Here is a 27,471-nt window from a genome sequence, read left to right as displayed (position 1 = left end):
AAACACGAATATATCCAGAAAAAAACTGTATTTTGATTTAATTCTCCAATATGAAAACATATGTTTAAATTGCTACACATTTTAAATTATCTCATCCTTATTTTTCTCTTTTTTTTAAAGTGTCCAAGAACAACTCTCTCGCACACAAAGTGTTTACGGTAACCAGATTTACCAACATGGCCACCCTATATGCTGCTAGCACAGACGCTTGCTCGATAACTTATAAGTAACATGCATGCTGAGGTAGAGGGCGGGGATCTAGTAAGGCGGGAGCCGTACTAATTACGACCTATCTCTGCCAAGAAAAAGCCGGGACTTGCTTCCCCCTTCACCATTCACCGGGCGCAGATACGAACGTAGACGCTTATTGGGTGCTATTTTCGGTTAGGAGATACTTGGTTGGATACTCTACACGCCACTTACTATTATGTTACACCCTCCTTCGTTTGTGATAGGAGAGTCTGAGGATAGGCTCGTAAATCGGAGGTCACCAGGAAGAAACCATGGCTGCTTTAATCAGGAGGTCCTGTAGTTTGCTCAGCAGTTACTGCAAGCATGGCAACCTTGCAACGGGTAAGAATGTTGCTCCTCCCTCTTGCATGAAAGCTGTCATTCAGCACCTGCGCTATAGAGGGCACTTTGGTGCGGGTATAATATCCATATCAGGCTTCTTACATTGCTCTCCCTCTTTTATGTTACCCTAATTAAATTAAATATTCTCGCGGCAGTACGTCCTACCTTGGTAACGCTGCGTATTGCTTTTTCATATTTTTTTTATTTATTGCTTATTTCTATAATTTTGCAGTCTGTGCTCTTTTAGAAGCGAACGAGTTTCGGGTAAACACTTTTATATCCCGACACAGTAGCAACAGATCGTTCGTTTTCAGGCTCAGCCACGCCAGCTCAGTCAAGTATTCCAATGTAAATACATGGGCAGTTGTATGGAACCTGTTATCAATCAGATATTTTTTTAACGCGTTTTGACTCGGGTGCATTGCGGTGCATTTGATTCTTAAGAGTAACCTGCCAAGATGCATTCTGTGTTTGACGCCTCGATACAGAAACGTTCTTCAGTGATCTGCAAAGAAGGCTGTCGCATGCGTTCCCTTTTCCATCCATCACTGATCAGTCAGAACGTGCATTCTTCTACCTATAGAAGTGGCCCTAAGGGGAAAACAACCTCACGCTAATCCGAGGGCGCCCAAGTTTAAGGCCTTGACAGAAGCAGAGTGTGTCTACTCTGTCGCATATAGGTGTGCGTGCTGTCATTCACCTTGCCACCTTTTTGAAGGCGTGTCCTTTTCAGTTTTCAAGGGCTTCAGACTTCTGAATTTTCAGCAGTGGAGGTTAGAGACATGACTTTGCTTATTTTATTGCATGTTTCTGATAGATATACAGCGCCTACCAGTGAAAGGATCTGGGTACTTTACTGTGCGTTTGAGCTGTGGGCAAACCAGTGTAATTAAAAATCCCATTGAGCTGTGATGATACTTATTTAAAAAAAAACTTTGCGGCTTCACATGTGAAACTATGATTCCGAGCTGAATACATACCTTTTTGGATGGGGTCAGTGTACAACGTTGTGTCTTTTTCATACTTTAGATGATATTAGTTGTAATGTTATTAAAGCTATACATTTTTTCACTAATTTCTCCCATGCCATGTAAAAGAAATAATGTAACTTCTTGTTCTGTTTTCTTTTGACCTAGTGACATTTATCTTTGAATTTAAGACTTGCACCTGTCATCAAAGAGTGATGATCGTTCTATTTAAAATATTAACTCTTCCCCCAAATAGAGCCCACTTTGACTATGTGATTTGCACAACATGATAGATTCCTGGGGGAAAAGTTATCACAGCGTCGTCTCTTCAGCACAATTTTGTCATAGTCATGAAAAAATGTTTTTTTGCAGTAAGTAATTGATCTTATTGCTGCTCAAAATTAACTTGTTTCTATTCGTACCCACTTCCTTTGTGCCTGACTGCCTTTTCTTAGTGGTACAAAAGGGGTGGTGATGGATGGAGCATCTGAACCAATCAAACACTCACACCCAGTCAACAGTTCTAGGTTTAATCCATCACCGTTCTTTAGCCCACTCAGCCACCCCAGTTCAGACATGGCCATATGCAAATCAGTCTAACCCTGTGCCTCATGGGAACAGTCCAGCCCGAACTGCCAAGCCATGCCTTCCCTGGACCGGAAACAAGCTTCCAAGGACCGGTTTCTGGCATTTCAGCCGTCTTCAGCCCGGCTTGCTTCAATCCAGTGGGAAAGTGAGCAAGGGACTCACGTCTGAGCACAGGATGGAATAAACCTCCATATATTGATGGACTATAGGGGCAACAATATGTTTAAAAGTTGGGGTCCATAATCATCTTAGGATGGTCTATAAATGCCACAATCGATGATATCATAAGGACGTGTTTTTCTACGCGGGACATACACGAAGACGATAGCAACTTATATCGAAGAAGATTGTGTATGCCCGTAATGTGGCTCTGTTTATGAACTCCTGTACCAAGATTACAGACATCGTGCCATATATTGTCCACAACTTTCCATGGCTATAAGACATTGAATACTTTTTTAAAAAAGTGGCCACGTTTATATACCCCCATATCCGGATGACTGACTTTGTGCGCTATTTCATTTCCATCCTTCACTGTCTTTAACTACATATACAGATCTTCGATAGTGGCATTTATGGACCATCCTAAGATGATTATGGACCCCAACTTTTAATATATGGAGGTTTATTCCATCCTGTGCTGCCTGTCAATATAAACTACGGTTTCCTTTAAGAATCCAGTCCACATACACCGAATTTAAAACAATAACAAGTAATAAAGAAATATATATTTCCAGACTTGTGTGTGTGTGTGTGTGTGTGTGTGTATGTGTGTGTATATATGTGTGTATATATATATATATATATATTTTGTTGTTAATTGAATTAGTGGTTACCTTCTACAGAGAGACTTAGAATAGGTTCTGTCAATTGTTTGATTTAAACTAGCTATAGACCTTTTTTAATGCATTTTCTTCCCTATGTATAGCTTGATCATTAGATATATAGAGGTCCCCTGTTTCCAAAAGAGTTGTTTTTTTGAGTTTGGCATCTTTTAGTATCAAGGGGATCAAAAACAAAGTGATGGATGGAATGCTTAAATTAATCTCAGCCACTGGCGGTCTCTCGTTTTTCGCTCACCATGCCGCCTTATACAAATCAGCCTTGACCCTGTTCCTCATGGAAACAGTCCAGTCTTTGAGTATCAAGTCATTTACGTCACAGTTGTACCTTGCCTGAACAAAACTAGTGCTGAACTTGACCTTTATTGAGGACCATTTTAAGAAGTGTATCCAACCTTTGCAGTAGAAATGTCTTTTAGAGACTGTAAAGACCCTGTCATATACATATACAAGGTTAAAGCCAGGCTCTTGCGTCTCATTTAAAAGGGTTCTAGTTTTAGCAAAGGTTTCTATAGCTCGGAGCTTGCAACGCACCCAACAATTTCCTGGCTGTCTGCAGCCAGCCCTTTGCGATTCCTTAGACTGGACCGGAGAGTTGCTGCTGTAACTCCAGTGCCAGCTGATAGTGCTTTGTACAGTGAAGCCTGCAGTGCACAGGATACATATTGTACACATTATTAAAAAAAAGCCAACAGCAACATGCCAGTTCACATACCTAGGCAGGATCTCTGTACTTCAGAGATCTGTCATAATGGCGAGTGTCACCTACACTTTCATGGTAGCCAAACGCAGCATTTCCCTAAAAAGAACATTCCACTCTCACAAGTAAACAGGCACATTAGGAGTAGCTTACTATTTTGTAAAGGGGAGGTCTGTTATTTCTGCACAATTGGAAAATGTTAAATATTAACCCCGCAACACATTTCTGGTGGTTAGCTATTTAAAAATGTGTCACAATAGATATTCAGTGGTACTATTTTTTCCTGTTCTTAATTTATATACATTAGAGTTCAACTTTAGTGGCATTTTCTTTTCCCCTGTCCTTTTCTTAATGTTACATGCAGAAAAAAAGATACAGGAAAACCTTGAGATAGAGACAGAGGGAGGTCTAAAAGAAGTAAAAAAGTGAATGGCAACACAGAACTAACAAGGTAGTCCTTAGCTAATATTAGTTTATTGTTAATGCCTGAATGTGCACATGCGAAAATCACTGGCCCCCTATGGCAGCGTCTTGCATTTAAAAGTCACAGGTTTCTTGGATGCTTTGAGGAGCTGTGCAAATCTCTTACGGACCATCGTGATCTGCGGATGATCAACATTGCCACTTTAAATGGTTATTTTGAGGCTCTTAATATCTATCAGTGCGATTCTAAGTATTGAATATCAATTTTAGCCGTGCCTGAGGGATGAGAGTCTGAGTACGCGTAATGTGGTTTAAAACCTGTAACCTCCAGGTTTAGTACATAACAATTACATTAACCATCAGAGTTTTACTTGAGTCTTACATCCTACAAACAGGGCATACAAGAAAATTCTGCCTCTGATCACACACTGATTTGCGTGTTCATTTGAAAGCAGCAGCACTATCTGGGTCGTGCCGTGTTGCGCAGGTGATACCTCTTTACAGGCTGGTATTGCATTGGTATTTATATAGACCTATCTGGTCCCTTGTGAGCCCCCAAAGAGCTTTCTGGATTGTCACTTAAGTACCCACACTATATGCAGAATCTTTGCAGCCCTTAATGCACCTGAAAATCTCTTCTAACTCTCGGATTTGCAAGGGTTTCTTAGGCACCCTTCTGGTGCATAGTTGTTAGTGTTTATTGTAGTTTGTTCTATGTGGGAACAAGTTGGTGTATGGCGTAAGGTTTGAGGGAGGGGTAGGTTGAAAAAGTATGGAATGATGCATAGAGTGTTTGAATAGGGGCTGCAGCACAAGCAAGTACTTACCTGGGTAAAGAGAGGGCGGTATGGCATGGACTTGTGGATGATATAAACTAGGATAGAATGAAATTTGATGATTATTCTTTGTTTGCCTCATTTTGTTGTTTATCAATTCAACCCAAAGGTTGTTACCTAGCCATGGTGATTCAGCTGGGGGAGTGTTTGTTGAAGAAAAGGGCTACCATGCGCATAACCAAATCTACACCAGTAGTAGGTTGATGGGGTTCACCCAGAAATGGAGCAACCCTAGAAATAACCACAGAACCCACTATAGTTGTCTGTGGGGTTCATCCCTAGAGCCGAGGTGTCTTTGCTTTAGCGATAACTACAGAACCCAGTCCTAGGTCCATAGCTTTTCTCCAGGAGTTGAGAAGTCACTGTCTTAGGGGTAACTACAGAACCTGCAGTAGTAGGTCTATCAGACCAACATTGTGGAGTGTGGCAGATCAGAGACTGGATGCTGATCAGACATATAGTGCATAAAGTTCAGTAAATAATCCTGTGGCTGAAAATACCCGTTACCTGGCTGCTTGGGCTGGATGTCATATAGAGTTTCATGCTAAGTAGGGAGGAGCGAGTCACATGATCTGACTTGCTCTTCAATCCGCAGTGAGCGGATTCAATCTTAGGACGCAACCCATAGGGAGTCAGTCACTCACTCACTGAGGCTGCAGATGCGTTGTTAGGACTAAGGAGAGTAAAGACCGCAGCATTGCCCATCTCTCAACCCCAAAACAAAATGGAGGCAAGTTCTTTCCCCCCCTAGTCCTTGACTGCTCCTTGACTATAATTGTATTAATGTATCCAATTCTTCCCGTAAAGAGGGACCACAACTGCAAACGGAGCAGAAGAGGCAGTGCCCACAACAGTCCTAAAAGTGCATCATAACATTGATGAGTTTTCCCAAAAATGAAGTGTTGGTCATTTTATACTGTCTTTGCCCCTTACCTCAGAGGTGACTGTCACAGACTGCTAAGGGTCCACTGGTCCACTGCTCCATGGCAGGTAATTTTTATGGAACTTGCATTACTCATGCTAATAAGCTTTGAAATGGCACCCAGTGGGGTGGTACACTGAAAAAGTACAGTGTAATGCAGCTACGTTGCGCCGTATATCTTTCAGTCCAAAACTAGCAAATGCAGTTTAAGGTGGGACAAATCAGGTGCCATGCTCACTCAGTGGGAAGGCAAATAATGCTCCATACTTTCTTATCGGAAATGTTTGTACAGGATGTCTGTTACTGTAATCTGCAGAGCCAGCCGAAAGGAAAAATGTCACCTTTTGGGTTTATCAAATTTAATCTTTCTCAAACAGCACAAGGAGTCTGCGCAAATTACTCAGCCAATGTGAAATACTCTTCAGAAATGTCAAGTTAATCTGTTAAAATGGGGCACTAGGTATGAAGGGTGTTTCACTGTAAGACGAATACTTTTTTGGGCTGGTTGGAACGTGTGCTAATTGACATTGGCGCTAATGTTAGAAGGAAACCTTGTCTTTATACACACATTTACAGACTTCTGGCACCTGTGAATGTACATTTCAATGTATAGATAACGTTTTTACTTCTTACATAGAGCTTTTAAAATTGAACTCTGCTAGAATATCTTTAGAAAAGTGACCTGTGCATCTGTTTTCATCCAACCACTGCATATGATAATAGCTCCCCTTATTTGTAAACTAATGTGTGGAGGCCCCCGCAATATACCTACTACTTATACATACATTTTTGATGTATTTTAGGTGCAGGCTAGGCTATTTTGCCTCCTTGTGGCCATTGAACCTACTCCACAACTGCTTTAACTCACAGTGCATCCTCAACTCTCTTGAAGGATTATTAGGCAAATCTCTATTTTTATAAAATCAACCTGGTCCAAACATTCCCCCCAGTTAAAAAAGCAGAAGCCAAATTGCCTTTTTTGAAAATAATTATAAAGAGGATAGTCATGCAGTCAAGCAGCAGGTATTCCTAGACCGTCACAACCTCCCCCATCTGCCGCCCATGTTCAACATATAAGATTGATTGTTCTCCTAGACCAATCAAGACACCCTCCACCTCTCCATTCGGACATCTCTCCTCTACATGGTTCACCGACAACGCTATGGGCAAACTAACCCATGTTTAATTGTAGACCACAGGGCTGTGCCCTCCTTGATCTGCTGTGCTTATTTGCAGCTGTTTGCAATCTTACCACGCAGTACACCTTTTATTCCCACTCCCAAGATTAACCAGTAAATCTAGGGTGACTTTTTCCGACCCACCCGGTCATACTCCCACTGACATCTCGTGATATTTGACAAACAACCACAATATCTCCTCTTTTTTGTTTCCACTTCATCTTCTTTCCTATCATTACCCTTCTCTAAACTGATGGTCAAACTTCTGTATCAAGTCAAGCAAGTACTTCCGGTTTAAAACTCCCAAGGTCCTTTCAATTGGTGTAGTCGGCTACCAACACTGGATTACTTTTTAACATCATGGATTAGTTTAGTTGAGTTTGTTTAGTTGCAAGAAAGCACATCCCTTCGGGATCGAGAAATAATGATATCAGACTCTTTTAGATGCAGGAAGATGGGAACTGTAGCCGTAGCCTAAACTTAAAATGCCTAGTTATTTTTTTTAAAAAGGGCAAATTATTTCAGATGAAACTAAGTACATAGGCCTAGAACTGTTTAGATGTGACCGCAGTACAGGGAAGGCTTGTTTCAGACCAATATGATTAATACTTTGTAAATCTAAGCATTTGTGCACATGAGGAAAGCAAAAAGGTGATGGGTGGAATGCTTGAATTAATCTTGTCTGCTGGTATTACTTGGGCCACATTCCAGTTATATTGTTTTTTGCCCGCTATGCCCTGTAGACAGAGACCAGCCATATATAAATCTATCTTAGTCTTTCTCCAATATATATATATATATATATATATATATTTTTTTTTTAATTTTTGGAAGACCTTTATTGATAAGAGGTTACACATACAATCAGGCGCACGGCCCGAAGGCTCAGAAATGTAGTACATATCAATAAGGCAAGTCTTTAAGGATCAATTACAGAAGCACTGCGGTCTAATTTTCAAATTAAAGTCTGAAGGATAAATGGCATCAGGATATCGTAAAGCAACACATTGGTTCCGGCCTCATGGAATCAGGAGAAAACAGTATACAATGCAAAACATCACCAGAACCACATCTCGCCGCAGTTGAGTCATCATGGAAGAAGCACAAATCGGGAAGCGTAGCGAACAGCAAACACTTATCAGAACACAGTGTCCCACCCTCAGGAGGCCAAGATCCATAACCCAGTCGCAAAATGACACATTGTGTAAAACTCCCCAATCGCGCTGAACCCCAATCCCCAGTGAAGAATAAAGTATATAAAAAGAAAGAAAAGAAAAGAAGAAGATAGAGGGCCATAGAAACACAGAGTAACATAAAACACGTCCCATCCCCCAACCCCCCCACCCTGCATACCAGCGGAAGGCCACGGCCCACCCCCCCCATAGGCATGCCTGTCGCCCCGAGAAGAACCCCAAAAGTGGGAAAAACGGAGGAGGGCCATAGCACCAGCCCCTTGTACACCCCCAACCCCAAAAGCATAAGCCCACTTAAAAGGAACGTGGGCACCAATGTACGGTCACCCCAACCACCCAATGTCTCCAGTGCAAACAATGTTCCGCTTCGGCACCAAGGTCACAAAGAAGTGTCATAGACAGGCGATGGTCAGCCCTGGCCAGTACGAGAAAAAGTCAACAATCTACCCCACGTGTACGCAGGTGATGGCAAAAAATCCACAGTACCAGGAGGGGCCACCCAGGTTCGCAACAAAGACCAGAATAATGACTCAGGAGCGTGCTCCCGGGACCTAACCATATTCTGCAAGAAGGCAAGGCGATGGCAATCGGGCAATAAGGCAGCCGGCAGGAGAGCAAATAGAGTAGCAAAGTCGCAGTCCCGGTTATCACGCTCCCCGGTCTCGTCATCATGTATCCTGCACGCCTGGGAGTCCTCAGCTGCAGCAACCGGGGAGAAATCGGGCTCACGTTCCTCAGTGCACACTGCTGTGCCCAATTGTTCCATTGCAGGAGAGATGGTGAGCTGCGAGATGTGCACAGTCGCCCGCAGTCCTTGTAAGTCAATGCACCAGTCACGGAGGACCAGCCAAACATCCTTCACCGTAAGCGCCATTTTCTCACTTCCAGCGCCCAAGGACCTCGGGCCTCACATAACAAAGAAAATCCGTCCCAGCGGCGGCCCGGCTTCAGCGAGCAATGCGCGGTGTTCAAAGGAGCCGAAAAGAGTCACACACAAGCCCCCATGGAGGCACAAAGCTACACGCCTCTTACCGCATGTCGGACAGAGTCCGGTCCAGACAAACTGTTCTGCCTTCAGATTACCTCCCCAAAGTCGCTGGCACCAGCAGGGAACTTTCGCCGTAGAAATCAATGGCGCGTTGCTGCGAGGTATCCAGGAATTACGGCAAAGAGTAGTTTCGGTTTCACCACTCGGGCCGCCGGACCATCATGGCCGATCGAGGCCATTGTTTACTCCTTGCGGGGCGGCTGCAGCGTTACCCAAGGTCCCGGCTCACACCAGAGCAAAGGCCAGAAACTTTCAGACGGCAATGCTCGGCCGTCCGAGGCGGTACGAGGGCCAGAGTCACACGGTCGGGCTCCGTCGCAGTTCCGCTGCACTGGACCGCGGCTGGGGTGCAGGATCGTAGTCAGGATAGTGTTGGAGGTGAGGGCGAGCTGCGGAGCCGGGCGTCTATGCGGCCATTTTGGCCGCCGTCTTGGCTCCTCCTCCCGTCTTTCTCCAATATTGATAGTCCATCCCAAACTGCTACACCAGGTCTGCTCCAGACAGGCAAGGCCAGACAAGTTTCAACATGTGTAGGCATCATTAGTGGGATTGCTTGATTCTATGGCACAGTGAGAGAAATACCTGCCTGAGCATACCTATTACACTTAGGGCATCTATTTATAGAATACATTAAAAAAAAAAAGCAGGCACTGTGCCCTGAAAGTTATTATAAATTTGTAGTTCCATGAGACTATGTAGCTAACAATATAGCATGCTATGGAAGACACCAATCATAGAATTGCAATCAAGCCAACATTGATTTGGTTAACGTCTTGATGACCAAATGTTTGTAGTGGACATGCACTGTAAGCACGAAAAGTGGTCTGGGGCTGCTTGTGTTGCCATTCAGAAAAATCTTCTTACAGCTATTTGGTGAACAGTTGGAGTGCTTGAAGGTTTGCTCTTAGTACAGTTTCTAATAGCTGATTGATTGAATGGGGGTTATAGTCTTGGAATAGGGCATTCAATTTAGGTAGATTTTTCCCTAGTGAAGATGGGATTTTCTTTTACCAGGTAAATGCAAATGGTTTGTTTACATGTTGTCAATAATGTAGGTTGTTGCAAATTGTTTGGACAGGATGAGCGTACGAAACAGAATGGAGAAAGATAAGCCTTTTAGTGAAGGTAATTTACAGAATTGTCTTCATTCTGCTTCCCATATCATTTAGTTAAATGGGGCTTTAGATGTTGTATAGTGCTTTCTAGGCGTCAATTCTTACATACATCTGCAATCTACAAGTTGGATTCTTCCTGGGCACACCAAAGAACACTAACTTATCCTTTGAGTTGCCTTATTTTATACACAGAACTTGTTCTGAAGGATTGTGATGAGGTTAAATGGCAGGATCAGGGTGCCAAATAAAAAATAACAGAGGGTCTATCCTAATTATCATTTGGATTGCCTATGCTTATTTATATGGTTTTGAATTTGAGTAGACCATATTCCTCCTGTAACAGAGTTTTACAGTTTCAACTCCACCAAGGACTGGAAATCCCTAATAAATATCACATGCTAACCAATTTCAAGTTTACCCAGTTCCAGAACCTCTCATATTAGTTAATGCTCTAAAATTCAGATTCAGTCGAGCCCCCAAAAACTTTCTATTCAAACCCCAACCAGTTTCTGAAATGGTAGCCCAATAGCCATCATCTAGTCCATGCCACAGTATGTCATAGTAAAACAACCAATTTCAATATTATTTTGGATACAGAAATAACCCAAACCATATCTCTGGCTGCTCAACAGTTGTGAATCAATTACTCTTCATTCAGAAGGGTTTAATTACCATCACCCTGCAGTATGCAACCGTTTAAAGCAATTCTGATGTAAAATGCTTCCACATTTTCTGCCAGTAAACAAAGACCTATTACTAGGGTCTTGAATGCTCATTGTTCCACAGTGCCACATCTGAACTCGAACAAGATCTTCTTGGCATCAGCAAGCCTCTCAATACAACTCACTCACCAACTATTACAGAGTTACTCCCTGACTCAGTCTGTCATTGTCTTAGCCTTTGTTTAATTTAATATAATAGATGTAATTAGGATATCAGTTATGGCAATGGAACATGAGGTGCAAATGTATGTTAGTACTCTTTCCATCATAAAACACACAGACTAAGCTTTAAAACACATGATTGACCTCATTAATGGCTTTGGCCCACTTTTAAGGTGTACATTCAATGCTTGTAAGACTTAGGCATAGCCTTTCAGTGTATCCAGTAGCTGGATAGATCTTGCCATGGTAGTGACCGTCAGTTCTCGCAAACAAATAACAAATATGGATGTGTTCATTACCAAAATAAAAATATCTACAGGTGGGAAATTACTTCTTTTTCTTGCTAGGTAGGATTGTCCTATTCAAGAGTACTGCAACATTTTTTGCTATCTACAGCAATGCCATCTGCCAACTCCTATGGTATTACACTAAATGGTTATGGTTAAGTATCAGTTCATTTTCAAGGTCATGAGTTGACGTGGGAGTGAAAACTTGTTGCTTGCATTTTACAACCAGCCTAATGTTAAAAGCAATTCACTGCAGGCCAGTGATGCTCATTGTGTTGATGAATGGTCCCTGGCTGTCAGACTGTCAGTTAACTATGTAGAATTCGCCAGATTATCATGAGATCAACATACCTCTGGGCCTTTAGCATTGTAGGCCTTTCATTTATCAGGGTTCGTGATGGCCGAATGGAGGAAATGGAAACAATAGGTGTTAAAATTGGAGATAAAACATTTCAGTGGTTTAGTTCATTAACGCCAAAATGAACATTATTTTAGCAACTCGGGTATTTATCTTAATGAATTTATAGTACAGAGCTTGCTTGACAACAAAAGAGCAAATGGTTTTCTGAATATGAAATATCCGTGTGTCTCCATCAGTTGTTGTATTGGGTAGCTCCCATCCTTTTGGAAAAGTCGGAAAGCCACTTAGAAATTTAGTGTAAGGGACCTTTCATGATGGAGGGTACATAAGACATTCTGGAGAGTAAATAAGATATTTTAAGAACCAAACCTAGCTCTACTGTAGAATGGATTTGAGGGGTAATCGCAGATTATAAGCATTTATTTTAGCTAAATTAAGGTTATTCACATTGTCCATTAGCCTATGCCATACTTTTAAACAAATATGCTAACCCAAGGTTCGAACAGAAATAGTAAAAAAAACAAAGTTGTAAGAACTTTAAATGCTACAGGTTTTTGTTGAAACTCAAAGCAACTGGAACAAGACTGGGACATAGCTGCAAATTAGCGTGAAGTGTTAAATGCTTCTGGGAAAGTATTTTGAATCAGACTTGCCATGTCTTGTTTACTTTAGGTCAACATATGCTGGCTGCACCTTACCTGTCTCGAGAATCTAAGCAAGCTGCAGAAGATCTGATGAATTTCTGTCTAACCCACATATATTAGAGTGGTATTTGGATAGGTTAGATAAAGAGTTTTGCCGCGGATTTTAGTAGGCCTCTAGAATTCTTAACTGCCATTGCCTTGCCATAATGTAAACAACAGCGGCATTGATCCACAGCTGTTCTGAAGCCAAAGATGTACTTTTGTGTTCTTTTCATATCCAAAATTGTATTGAGCTTTGTTAATGTATTCCTCTAACTCTTCATTTATTTGGGAGTCTCATATTCCTAACGATACGGGAAGGACTAGACCGCTACTATTCCTCTAGAACCCATAGAAAGTATTTTGATTCTTTCAATTATTTTCTAATTGTAACTTCTTTTTTGATGATTAAAGTTCTTTTTTTTTTTATTGATAAGACTTCTGACATAATAATGGTATTGTGTTTCATTTTGACACAGCTGTTTAGTTTGGTCACGATCTATTAGGTTTTGAAGCTGGTAAGTTCTTGCTCAATTGTGTCTTAAAGTGAATAACCAAACCTAGAAGAACACTGCAAAGCCTGTTTTTGGTTATTTCATTCCAGAGACTCTATCTGATGCCATAGATTTAAGGGCAAGAGAAAATGAAGATCCCCCAACATCTACAAGCTCTGGAAAAAAATCTTAAAAGGATATCTGAAACTTGCTCCTGTGCTTCTAAGTTATTTATCAAATGTTCTCCCTAAACTGAAAGGCAGTAGATACCCTGCTTTTATAAAATGTGCCATTAACTCTCATTGAATTTAGTACCTTCCACCCTTTTATCAAGTATGTCTGAGAAGCTCATCGAAAAAAGCACTGTAAGTCAAGTCAAGTCAAGTCAAAGAATTTATATAGCGCACTACATACCCAGAGGGTCTCAAGGCGCTTAGGAAGGGGAGGAGGATTACTTGTCAAATATCCATGTTTTAAGTTGCTTTCTGAATGCTAGGTGGTTCTGGGTAAGGCGAAGGTAAGTGGGGAGTGAGTTCCATGTTCTAGCAGCCAGGTATGAGAAGGATCTGCCTCCCATGGTGGTCTTGTTGATGCGAGGTACAGTGGCGAGGGCTTGGCTGGAAGAACGTAGTTGGCGGGAGGGGGTGTAGAAGGACAGTCGTGAGTTGAGACATTCTGGTCCGATGTCGTAGAGTGATTTGTGTGCGTGGGTTAGCAGTCGGAAAGTGATTCTCTTATTGACGGGTAGCCAGTGGAGGTCTTTCAGGTGACCAGAGATGTGTTCGTTGCGTGGGATGTCTAATATGATCCTGGCTGAGGCGTTTTGGATTCGTTGGAGTTTCTTCTGGAGTTTAGCGGTGGTACCTGCGTAGAGGGTGTTTCCGTAGTCCAGTCGGCTCGTGACCAGAGCATGGGTGACAGTTTTCCTGGTTTCGGTGGGGATCCAGCTAAATGTTTTTTTGAGCATGCGAAGAATGTTGAAGCAGGATGAGGATACGGCGCTGACTTGTCTATTCATTGAGAGTGAAGAATCCAGGATGACGCCTAGGTTCCGTGCGTGGTCTGTCGGGATGGGTGCTTTTCCAAGGGCTTCCGGCCACCAAGAGTCATCCCATGCAGAGGGGGATGTACCTAAGATGAGGACTTCTGTTTTATCTGAGTTCAGTTTCAGACGGCTGTGTTTCATCCATTCGGCAACTTCTTTCATTCCTTCGTGTAGGTTAGTTTTGGCGGTGCTGGGGTCATTGGTGAGAGAAAGGATTAGTTGAGTGTCATCCGCGTAAGAGATGATGTTGAGGTTGTGTTGGCGGGCGATGGCCGCGAGGGGGCTCATGTATACGTTGAAGAGGGTGGGGCTGAGTGAGGATCCTTGTGGTACGCCACAGATGACTTCAGTGGCCTCGGACTTGAATGGTGGAAGGCGGACTCTCTGGGTTCTTCCGGTGAGGAACGAGGTGATCCATTCAAGTGCTTTTCCTTGTATTCCGATGTTACTGAGGCGTTGTAAAAGGGTGCTGTGGCAGACTGTGTCGAATGCTGCAGAGAGGTCGAGGAGGATGAGGGCGACTGTGTCTCCATTGTCCAGTAGAGTTCGAATGTCGTCTGTTGCTGCGATGAGGGCGGTCTCAGTGCTGTGTTTTGCTCGGAAGCCAGATTGTGAGGAGTCGAGGGATTTGTTGGCTTCGAGGAAAGCGGCGAGTTGGTTGTTGACAGCTTTCTCGATTACTTTGGCCGGGAATGGAAGGAGCGAAATGGGGCGGTAATTTTTGAGTTCGGTGGGGTCCGCTGTGGGTTTTTTCAGAAGGGCGGTGAGTTCAGCGTGTTTCCAGTTTTCCGGGAAGGTGGCGGAGTTGAAGGAGCAATTGATGACGTCTCGGAGGTGCGGTGCTATGACGGAGTCTGCTTTGTTGAAGATGTGGTGAGGACATGGGTCTGTGGGGGATCCTGAGTGGATGGAGTTCATCAGGCGGATGGTGTCCTCAGTGGAGATTGGGTTCCAGTCGTTAAGGGTGTTCACGGGGGAAGAGTGTTCAGCATAAGGTTGGGTGGGTTGGTCTCCGGGTTGGTTGTCGAAGCTGTTGTGGATGTCTGCAATCTTGTTGTGGAAGAATGAGGCTAGGGAGTCGCAGAGGGCTTGAGAGGGGGTGATGTCGTTGGAGTTGGCCGAGGGATTGTAACTCAGCAACTATAGACATGTATTGGCTTGGATCCTTCATTAGACTCATTCCAAGTTGATTTAGGCCGAGTTGTGACATGGAGGTAATATTATTTGCCAAGTTTTGACATGGTGTCAGTGCGTACTTTCAAGTTCTTAGTTCAGAAAGATGATGGGTACCATCTTCTAATACTATCTCTCCTCTAATACCACCGAACAGCTGAAAGGGTAGTAATGGGTTGGTTACCAAACAAACGTCTCCAAGAAAGCAAGGGATAAATGCACCTCGAGAGAGAAAAGGCACAGGTTCAGAAAACACTTAGCAAAAAAATAAACTGTCACAATATGTATAGATTAAGCACTTTCACACGTTTGAGACTTATTTTGGCATCAACAGAAAATGGATAAAACGGGTAATCTATTTTTCTAGTTGGAATTTGTCCGCTCATCTATCCTTGGGTACTACGTAATTAGGTGTCTCTAGATTTTAGTGGGAAAGTTAACAATTTTTGCCTTGCTTTAAACGTTAGTAAAGAGGTACGGTACCTTAGTACACTTTTCCTTGGAAAAAGTTAGTCAAAGTTTTGTGAAAAAGGGTCAATTTGTGACCTTCTGAGCACTCATTGTTCTGACTAACGTGTGGTGATCCATATTTGGCTCTATTTTTGCAACAGTGTGTTGGCTACAACTCCCGTTACTTTCAAACATTTTATCTTTTCATGGGAGCCCCAGTAAGGGACAAGTAGCAATTGTTAAGATCACAGATCCTACCATTCATTTCTTTTTCACTCAAAACATCTTTTTATGTGGCTATATAAGCCTGAAGAGACAAAGTGCTGCCGTTCACCTGAACTCTTTTTTTTTTTCTTTCTTTTCTACTGTTGGACTGATTATCAAAGGTGTTTGTGTATGTAAGGGTCACCCAGATGCCCAAATGCTGAAATTTACGTGGAGACAAAATCCTATTCTTGAATCAGAAATGGTGGAATTTTGCCTTTGGTAAATGGTAGAAAAGTACACACCCTCACACACACTCTCTACAGTGAAAAGACTGTGTGAGCAAATCGGTTCATATCACAAGCTTTTTGCAGGTAGTATTGCATGCTGAAAATTGTTGTATACATATTTCTTAATTGGGCAGGAGCAAATCTGTTTTCTGGGTAGGGAATGAGTTGGTAACCTGCCCTCCAAATTGATGTGAGTTTTGAAAGGGCTCCCACAAGGCCAAGCAGTCTGACCTGTAAGTGTAAACTATTTTCTGTGACAAATATATCTGGCATTTTAGTTGTAATTTAGCTCAAGTAAAATGAGCTTCCTCAGAGAAAGTACATGTGGTATCTGTGCAACAAATAGCGAATGAAGAAAACGGGCAAAAAGAACTTAAAATGTCCAAAGCATTTCAGTCCAAATAACAGCAAGCATTGGAAATGCATTAGGTTTCGCCTATGTGATTAATAATAAGCTGTTTTTGTTGTAAATTATAGCTTGCAGAGTAGTTGTGCAATGTAAGTAACAGAAAGTCTGTTCAAGTGTTCTGACTCTTATGTACTAAAAGACAATATATTGTGCTGTTACTAGTGGCATAGTGCTGGTAAGTAATAACAACATTTTGAAAGATAAAGTAGGGAAATACTTAACTGCTGTAATAGCAATATTAGTTGTTGAGAGGAGTTCTGACAACTTTTGGCCCCGGTGCCACTGCACCTGCTGCACCATTCAAATTATGACCCTATTGTCTGCAAGGTAACTGCGCTTGTGACTGCCTGTTTAGTTTTATGTTTTGAGCAATAATCTGTGTTTAGTGGGGTCCTTAGAGCTTTTGGCCACTGCAACTGCTGCACAGTTCAAGTCCCTTTTAACTGCAAGGTAACTGCTGTTGTGACTTCCTGTTTACTATTCAAATATAGCATTATTATGTGATTAGAGGAGTTCTGACTACATTTGGGCCTGGTGCTACTGCAACGGCTGCACAATTCAAATCATGACCCTGTTACCAACAAGGTGACTGCACCTGTGGCTGCCAGTTAAGTAGTAAAATATAGCATAGCTCTTGTATATTAACTGTATTTGTAACGTGCAATGTTTATTACAACATTTAGAATTTGATCATACTGACCAAATTAATTTTCTCAACTTAATCTATCTGATAATGCTTAAAGAAGTGCAAAGAAAGGTACTGAGGCATGATTAGGAAATGCCACAAACATAAGGCATCTGCTTTACACAACTAATTAATAAAAAGCAAGCATTCCAGCGTACTGTTAGAAGCTGTCTGGCTTTTCCACGGTGAGAGTTGTCTTGACAGTGACTGGAGCTTAAACAGTGTGAACAGCTTTAGTAGAAGTATTGTAAATATGTGCAGCCAGGGGAAGTTAACAAAAAAGTTCCACACAAGAGAATGAACACAGTAATTATTCGTCCATAGGAACTGATCATAGCCCCCGTTGATATATTAATTGAGATTTCACAAGCACTGCGCAATCCCTGTGCAGGCGAAACCTAAACATTTAATAAGAAAAGCATCATGAAAATAAACTTAATTGGATATAGAGAGAAAAAGTGTAAAGTCTTATGCAGGAGAAGCTGAATGTCGCTAAAAAAAATGTCCTTTAAAGGGTTGATCAGGACATCGTCACTTAATGTGGCCTATTCACAAGTCAAAATGGTAAGATTCATTCAAATTAGAGGCTAGTTCTACTTAAAGTTTTTACATTTAGACATAAAAATGTTTCTTGAGACAGAATATAGTCCGTGGAAGAAACCTGAATGCTGTATCATGGAAAGGCTCTCCAAAAGGCCAGTTATACTAATTAGAAAGTCCGATGATTGCCTCAAACGTACTGCCAAATTAATCTGAGCAGGGAAAGCAATAAAGTTGAGTCCACCAAGCTTGCATCTTTTATGTGTAGAGCTAGCAGTTTGCCCCGTTTCTGTAGTCCAAGCTTAAAAACAATCCATAGCTTTTCTCAAGTTATTTTTGATCAGTGCTACCTTGAGGAAAATCCTTGGCTCTTCAAGCTGGTTCCTCAGTCCGAAGTTCACTTGATCCATTAATAGCTGATCTGCATAACTTGGATTCCAAATCGAGAAGGAATTTACATTACAAACTGGTCAGCTGGAATTCTCCAAGGAAGGCAAGACTTTAACCTTTGTCATTAACTTTTTAAATTCTCCAGCCTCGAGGGATGTTCGACAGTGGCAAAATGCTTCAGTGGTAGGATCTTGACTCCCTCCAACCCTGTGGTTTAGCAGATGACTGGCACCATGAGACTTGGAGTAAAATGTTGGAAGCAGATGCTAAAGCAGAGCATGCTTCACCTCTCTTTTTAGGTCTCGCGCTGATCTGTAGAGACATTTAGTGAGGGCTCAAAAAAATGCTAACATGGCCACCCTGGCTAGCCTGGAGCTACAGTGCATGTGCACGGGTGCGCACTTAGGAGCAGACGCGCCATATGGCAAACCTCGTCATGCTCATTAAGCTCCCACCGTCACTTTCGCCTGTGATCACTTTTGCGGCGCCCCTTTGATGTTCTCATTGAGCCCCGCGGCCAATGGTTGTTATACATAGCAGTCCATTCCAGCGCCGGCAGTGCCAAATGAAGAGACTGTAACGGGATTCGTATGCTATATCTCTTAAATGTTTCCTTTTCTGTTCTTGTTCCCCCTTCCCCACAAAGAGGAAAGTTAAGCCGGCAGTCAGAAGCCCGACTTCCCCATATGCTCCTCACAGCTCATTCTGCGCTTTCTCCATGCGCCACAGAAATGTCAGCTTCCTTCCCTCCTCCCGCCCGGACACACCACCATTTTTTCCCCCTTCCCCACAAAGAGGAAAAGTAAGCCGGCAGTCAGAAGCCCGACTTCCCCATATGCTCCTCACAGCTCACGATGGCCGGTGCCCCATGTCCACACTTAGCACTTGACAGGCTGTGGGGTCGCAGTGAAAGGACAGAGGAGCAACGGGGATCAAAAAGCCGATATTCCACAGTAAGAGGCATTTGGGCTATCGCTTAGTTTATCAAGGTCGGCACACAACAGGCTGTGCAGAGGGAATGCTTGCTGCCTGCTTTCACTGTGCGTGTGGCTGTCGTGTGGGGATGAAGTTGAAGTTAAGGGTTTTGTATAGCGCTCGATCACCGTGCAGTTTCTTGGCGCTGAGGACAGAAAGGCTAGGAGAGGGGAGGGGGAGATAGCTTAGAATAAGAAAGCGCAGGAGAAAAGGAGAGTCTTGAGGGCCCTCTGAAAGTCGAGGTATGTGGGAGTAGACCTGATGGAAAAGGGAAGGGCATTCCAGAAAGGGGTGGCCAGAGTAGAGAACCTCATGCCTCCAAATATTTTCCTCTTAAAGCGATGAACACATAGGAGGGACTGGGTGGAGGAACGCAGGTCTCTGGTAGGAACGTAGGCTTTAACTTTGGAGCTGACAAAGGCTGGAGCAGTGCCAGCCAGAGCCAGAAGAATCGTGCAGCCCATCTTGAATAGAAATCGCTCAAGAATGGTCAGCCAGTGCAGAGTTCTTAGCAGAGGAGTGATGTGGTGGAATTTGGGGAGTTTGTAGATCAGTCGGGCACCTGGTTTTGGATAAGTTGTAGGCGTCGGAGTTCGTATGCTGGGACACCTACGTACAAGCAGTTGCCATGGTCAAGGCATGAGATGATCATGGCGAGAAGAATGAGCTTGAGAGCAGGAAAGGTGAAAAAGCAAGAGATTTTTTGTATGGTTCGTAAGGTCAGGAAGCATAATGAGACCACAGTGCTGATCTGAGAGCGCATGGTGAGGTCCTTGCTGACTTTTGTTCCCAGGGTTTTTACAGAAGCAGAGGGTAGAGTGGAAGGGCCAAGGGAGAGAGGCCAGAAAGTAGAGTTCCAGGGACTGGGGTTACCACCCGCAAGTACCAGCTCGGTCTTGTCAGGGTTTAATTTTAGATGGTTACCATTCATCCAGTCACTGATGAAGATCATGATAGTTTGGAAATTGAGAATTGAGGCTGGGAGTGAAGAAAGATTAAAGATGAGCTGGGGGTCATCGGCATAATTGAATACCGTGACATCCATTTTTTATAGAGCAGATATAAGAGGAAGAATATAGAGGTTAAAGAGGAGAGGGGAGAGAGAGGAGCCCTGGGGGACCCTGCAGAGGACAGGGCGAGAGGGGGCGGAAGAGCCCGCCAGTTGGACAGCCTGTGTGCGATTCCCAAGGGAAGAGGTGAGCCAGGCCAAAGCGGGTCCCCGGATGCCGGCGTCCTTGACGCGGTCGAGAAGGATGGAGTGGTCAACTGTGTCGAAGGCGGCGGATAGATCAAGGCGAATGAGTGCCTGAGGAGAGTTGGTGTCAGCACCTCCTCTGAGCTCATCCAAGACAGCAAGGACAACAGATTCAGTGGAATGTGAGGAGTGGAAGCCTGCCTGGTGAGGGGCTAGGAAATGACTATCCTCAATGAAGGCTCTGAGGCAGGTGGTGACATGGCTCTCCAGAATCTTTCCCAGAAACGGGAGCAAGGAGATGGGGCGGAAGTTGGAAAGAGAGGTGAGATCTGCACCTGGCTTTTTTAGTATGGGGATAACTTTGGCTGATTTAAACTGGCCAGGAACAATTCCCTGGATAAGAGAGTTGTTTAGGAGAGTTAATGGGGGCTCAGGACAGGTGGAGAAGATCTCTCTCTGGATGTGGGCCGGGCAGCTGTCAGAAGGGGACCCTGATTTAACTTTCTTGAGCTAAGTGGAAAAAGCTTCCTTAGAGATTGGGGTAAATTGATCTAGAAAAGAGGGATTCAGTGGCGGTTGGGGAAATAAAAGAGGGGGAAGGCGGGGGAATGTTGAGTTTGATGGTTGCAATTTTCTCTGTGAAAAATTCATTAAGGGAGTTGCAAAGGAGTTGTGAGGGGATTGGCTTGGGGGTAGCTCTATCGGAGGTGGCTAAGTCGTGAACAATGGTAAAAATTTCTTTAGATTTGTTTGCCGCAAGAAGAATCTCGGAGGAGAAGTGTTCTGATTTTGCAAGAAGGATGGCTTTCTTATAGTCCTGAAGTAGGGTAATGTATTTTAATTTTGATGCAGGGCAGTAGCCTCACCTCCAATGGCGCTCCGCCTGCCTAAGTGTGAGTTTTTTATCTTTGAGCTCGGTGTTAAACCATCTGTTGGCTTCGTGGGGGCGGTGAGTTCTAACCCGTTTAAGGGGGGCCACATGATCGCAGGTTGCGGAGAGCCAACTATTAATAGCAGCAACCTGGGAGTTGGGAGAGGTGTCGGCTAAGTTGGGGGGTGAAGCAGAAAGGGAGGAACAGAGTGTAGCAAGGTACACGTGGTTCCAATTGCGTGCCCAGGTGTTACTTGGGAGAGGAAGCTTAGTGGCCGTTCTTATATCAAGGGAAAAAGAGATGGTAGAGTTCTTATATCAAGGGAAAAAGAGATGGTAGAGTGGTCAGACCACGGGCAAGGAGTAACTAGAGGAGAGGAAATGGATTTTACTTGACCATACCTGATCCAGGGTGTGGCTGTGAGTGTGGGTTGGGAGGTGTACATGTGAGGTGAAGTTTAGGTTACAGAGAGATTCTGTAAAGTCTTTAGACATGTGGTCTTCATGAGGGTCGGTGGGCCAAAATTTAAAATCGCCTAATGCCACGACAGAGGAATTGTTGACCACCAGAGTGGCCAGCAGTTCCTGTATTGCGGGAATGAAGTGGGGCATAGGTTGGGGAGGGCAGCAAAAAAGTGCACATGTGAGTGGGACCGCAAAGGAAGTGGATCGGGCGACTAAAAAGTCAACAGCGGTGATGGAGGGGAATGATAGAAGCTGGAACTGGAGGTCGGAGCGGGCAATTAAGGCCACTCCGCCTCCAATCTTCCCTTCGGGACGGTCAGCACGCAGAATATAGTATGAGTCAGGGAGGGTCGCTAGGACATCAGGCAGGGAGTCAGATGAGAACCAGGTTTCTGTAAGGAATAGGATATCAGGTTTGACAGTGTCTAGAAGATTGAAAAGCTCCAGTTGGTGTTTAACAGCTTAGCGGGTTTTAAGAATGAAGGCTGATACTACAGGGGGGGAACATAGGGAAGGGAGGGGCAGGGAGAGTGTCTCTGGGGTGACAAGTAGTGATTGGGGGTCCGGAGATCCGGATTTCTGAGGGAAAGATATGGAGGGGTTAGATTGTACAATGCCGATGGTTCTTATACGTGTGAGGGTGGGGGCACTAAGCGGCCAATTACCCTGGAGTGCTAGAAGTTGTGTAAATGAGTAGTTAGGAAATTGGACATGGTGACCGGCTCCGGGCCCCGGTCGGCCGCAGACGGGCGCAGACGGGCGCAGACGGGCTTGCCTGTGGCGCGCCGCTGGAGCGCCCGGGCCCCGGTTTAAGTAGGCCAAGCGCGAAAAGGCTGGAGCGCTGACCTGCCGCTGCCCGGAAGAAGGAGAAGCAACCCCGAAAGCCCTCCGATCAAGCGGCACACCGTGTAGGTATGGAGCAACAAGTGAAATTGAAATTTAAAACCTTGCCACAATTACAAGTTTAAAAAGCAGGGTGGTGCTCGCGCGAAGCTAGCGACAGCCCTCTACCACCGGGTGCCAGTTGCGTCCGCTGCGCGTGCGCATGAGCCCTGGTTTAAGTAGGCCAAGCGCGAAAAAAGGCTGGAGCTCTGACCTGCCACTGCCCGGAAGTAGGAGAAGCAACCCAGAGAGCCCTCCGATCAAGCGGCACACAGCTGTGTCGGACCGGGGCTAGGGGCGAGGCAGGGCAAAATGACCGTGATGTAGGTATGGAGCAACCAGTGAAATTTAAAACAGTGCCACTGATAGAGCGCGCAGTTCACCCGGGTCACCAATTTCTTACACGCACTGGGCCCCGGCGTGCATTTGATTTCAATATGTGATTCCCGTGAACCGGGTGAGATCCTAACACGCTTCTATGAGTAATCAATGGTTCAGGATTACCTCTGCTTACCATGCACCTGACTTACCACAGGCACAAACTAACAATGGACCTGGAGCTAAAAGGGAAAATAGTAGACAGGACCTTAAAACATTTCTTTTACGTCCATATATTTTACCCACTTTTCCGTAAAATGACCACAGACACCTGATGAAGTTTAACACTTTATATGAAAATTCAAAAAGAAGATGCCAAGATCATGAGCGATATGCAGAATAATATGTCAAACATCAATATCAACACCAATATGTAACTTTGTATTAGAATTATAACCATTGAATATATGGGAAGACTAAGGGTAGGAATTTTAGACTAGAACCACTCACTGCAACGTTATACTAGGGCACGAGGTATAAGGTTGGGACCTAAACATGTACTTAATCCTTAAACTATTCTTTCTAAATTCACTGCAATCGACTAAAGGTAAGGGAAAAACGGGAACATACTATTTATATATTGGATTGACAATTTTCTAAAGGTGGGGAGAGAAGTGGAACAAACCTATTAAACAACTCACATATAGTTCGCATAAGAGAGAATAGAGCAATATCATTGGCAAGTAATGCTTTATCGAAAGAATTTTAAGAGAGAGAGAAAGAGAGAGAGAGATGCAAACCCTCGGACTGATATTTACCTAAGTCCAGATTGAAGTCTAACCCTGGCCACGGGTCAGATGGGAAGACGGGGACAAGGACCCTCGGAAAAGGAACACCAGGTGCGAACAGGTACAACCCACGGACAGATCAGGACAGGATACCCCTCAGGTTCGGGTCAAAGGACTGGGCCTCCCAGGGAACGACCAACACCCACAGCTTCGGACAGCAACGCCTGCGTTACCCCTTTCTGCAAGTAATCCGCCAGAAACCCCGATTGGATTTTCGAATCTCCCAGCAAAGTGCTTCGCCAGCACTTAGAAATTTCCACCCCTTAGGAGCTTGTGGAAAGTATGGACAAAGTGCTTCGCAGCACTTTCAGATTGAGCACCTATTGAGATCGTAGGGTCAGTGACAGGTCTGCTACTCGGACAAGTCGTACAATTTCCATAAGCTAAACTAGGGCAATTATACAGTTCTGGGGACCCTCAGACCACCCACTAATGTTGCAAGTGACAGTTTCCCATATTTTGATTGGTCAGGAGAGGTGGTGCGATCATTACCACCTCCTAAAATTCAGCTTTCCCATATTTAATATTCAGGTTTGCATACCCGCCCCCCGGGTTCACGTTCCCATCCATAGAATACAACAGAAAGTATGAGCGCATAAGACAGTTGCAACAAAGTCTGTTAAATTCAAGGTGATTGTCCACATTTTGTGCTGGGTTCTCAGGCGCATTTTGCTTCAGGAGCCAGCTGGCTTGGTTCAGCTTCTGCGCAGTCGAGTTTCTCCCAGGTCACATGGCAAAACCCAGAGGAGCTTCAAATATGGCGTAGCTTAAGCACTCCCAGCCCCCAAAGACGCGGTACATGAAAAGTAAGCGAAAACAAATTAATATCACATCCAGAATGATCACACTGTATACCATGAAAAATCTTATCCAACCCTTACTTTATAATGACTATAGCATTAAAGTTTAGTGCGAAAAGATAGATAGGCTAAAGCAGCAGCAATAAGCGGAGAGCGTGGTGAGAGTCAAGCGGCCATTTTAGCAACAGTGCGCATGTGCACAGAACTCCCTCCAGAATGCGAGTGCGTCACATCACATGGGTATGACCGACGCATGCGCAAACTGAATTTCAGCGAAGCAGCCGTTTCTCTTAGTGCAAGCTTCGTTAATATGAAAAAAGACATGCAGGCAAGCATCCGGGGACACCCGCGTGTTTGGGAAAACGTGTAATAAACGACAACAATGATTTTAGTAATATTATACATTTGGCGAGGTTCTTGCACGGGGCAAGGCGCTTCACGTGCAAATCCTTGCTCCATCACCACAATTACAAGTTTAAAAAGCAGGGAGGTGCGCGCGCGAAGCTAGCGACAGCCCTTTACCACCGGGTGCCAGTCGCGTTCGCTGCGCGTGCGCATGAGCCCTGGTTTAAGTAGGCCAAGCGCAAAAAGGCTGGAGCGCTGACCTGCCACTGCCCGGAAGTAGGAGAGTAACCCCGAGAGCCCTCCGATCAAGCGGCACACAGCCGTGTCGGACCGGGGTTAGGGGCGAGGCAGGGCAAAATGACGGTGATGTAGGTAAGGGATGCCTTTGTGTCTGGACACGCGCTGCTGAAAGTTGCATCCACTGTTTTTGCCATAGACCCACCAGCAGCTCTGATGTTCTTTCTGACTGACTCCGAGGACCTCGAGAGAGTGAACAACAGTGGGACACCCCTTCCCACTTCAGAAAATGTGCCTAGTCTAGCGAGTACATGATTTAAGTGAACACTTCTTAGCATCATAAGAATTTCTTTAAAAAAAAGTGGGCTTACTTGGCAATTCGTAGACTACATTAAAGAAACACTTTAAGCACCAAAACATTATTTACTCTTGCCTTAATATATATAACTTAATATTTGTGATTTGGATTTAGAAGTGTGTTTTGGTAATTAAAAACCCTGTTATACATAATTGGCAAAACCTCACATTTTTCGCTCAGAAAATTAACTAATGATGCTCCACACCAAAGATGGCTCAGAGATATTAAACAGCTCACTGTCATAGACTGCTTTGTAATTTTACATGAACTCAGATTAATGTGATTTTGCATAATACCATCAATTTGATCAGTGTTTCGCCATCTGTAAACCTATGACAGATTGATATGTGTGGTCCAGTCTATTAACTCTTATGCTGCATTCCATGCCATGCTGTTTTTGTATAACAGTAGAGCTGCATTCCTGTGCTTTATATATAATTACCGTAAAGCTGACGTTCACGGCTAGTTGCTTACATGTTAATTGCAGAAAGGGATATTCCCCATGGGTTGCAGGTTCTGACCAACTAAACAATACACAAGGATGTCAAACACTATAGCGATGGATAAAAATTGATTTCCACTAAGGTAATTTGGCATCAGGCATAACCGAGATCCCCATCTCTTGGCCTGTGTGCAAAAGCCTTATCGACTTTTATTGCTCACATGTATATTTCTGCATGTTGGGCTGAGCATCACTTTCATGTAAACAGCTTAAGAGAATCGACTCCAATTGCACCCTGAGCCAAAACTTGTGGCGAGAATATACAGAAATAAATTTCAGTTCCTGGAAAAAACTGAGAACACTAGTTGAATACTCCCCCCAACAAGAGAAAGGAAGAGGAGTGAGTGTTGTGGCAAAGCCAATAGGTCTCGCCTTTGGTACCTTATACGTGTTTATCTATGCAACAGTCATTGTTGCACCACGGATATTGTGCTGCATAACTAAATACTTATAAGGTTCCAAAAGCGAGACCTATTGGTTATGCCAATGCTTGTTTTATCTCTGGCATGCAGACAGATGTTAAGTGTCACAGACCTAGAAATTATTTCTTCCTTTCATAGCCAAGCAGCTTCTCTCCTTTTTGGTGTATCAAGCATGGCATATTAAAGGGTAAACTAGCAATTCCTCAGCTGAGGGACTGATGTTATTTTTTTTAATTTATATTTGTATAGCACATACCTAAATATATGGGCAGTGTAACATGATTAACATGCATACTAGAATAATAACTGTTGAGTTGTAGAGAGAGAAGGGAGAACAGTGCTAGTACTTGAAGTACAGTCGGAAAAGGTGATTATTTAAATCTTTCCACAAGGCTAATACATTTTTTTTCAAAAACAGAATTTAATTTGTCAAGTATTACATAAATTGCAGGCCCCTGCACTCCAGAGGTTGCAGCACATATCAAATACACGTTCAATTGACTTTGACTTTTCTGTGCAATAAACAAACCACATTATAACAAACCCCCCTCCCCTCAGATTGCGTCCATGCCACACACAGCCATCCATATCGTCGCTGCACACCCAGAAATCACAGACCCTCCGGGTCTTCCCGCCCCGTCCCTTGTCTAGCCATGGGGGATGTATATGTATCAGATCAGAAAAGGGGGGGGAAAGGAGGTGGTGATGAACAGAGTGTCTGAATTAAGCAGACCACTCTTACCCAGTCCAAAGATCAGGGCTTGATCCATCACCGTTTTTTAGCTCACTGCACCATCCCAGCTCAGAACTTGGCTATATGCAAATTAGTCTGACCCTGGCCCAGTGCATCATGGGAACAGGGCAGACCAAACTACCAAGCCAATTCTTATACTGGGAAGGAAACAAGCTACCGGGGACCGGTTTCTGGCATTTCAGCCGTCTTCGGCCCGGCTTGCTTGAATCCTGATGGTG

The 27,471-nt window shown here is 43.9% G+C and overlaps 1 protein-coding gene across 1 annotated transcript in view; it reads left to right on the top strand.

Moving 5' to 3' along the window:
- Window positions 1-440: 440 nt before the first annotated feature.
- Window positions 441-27,471, top strand: part of HIBADH (3-hydroxyisobutyrate dehydrogenase) — a 564,326-nt gene continuing 537,295 nt past the window's right edge. Inside the window, exon 1 of the mRNA XM_086941695.1 lies at window positions 441-573. Within this exon, the coding sequence (XP_086797821.1) occupies window positions 504-573 (70 nt within the window). The 5' untranslated portion in view covers window positions 441-503. The remainder of the gene's footprint in view (window positions 574-27,471) is intronic.

This window comes from Lissotriton vulgaris, chromosome 10, assembly GCF_964263255.1.
Source record: "Lissotriton vulgaris chromosome 10, aLisVul1.2, whole genome shotgun sequence".
NCBI classification, from domain to species: Eukaryota; Metazoa; Chordata; class Amphibia; order Caudata; family Salamandridae; genus Lissotriton; species Lissotriton vulgaris.
This window is presented reverse-complemented; position numbering and strand designations above follow the sequence as displayed.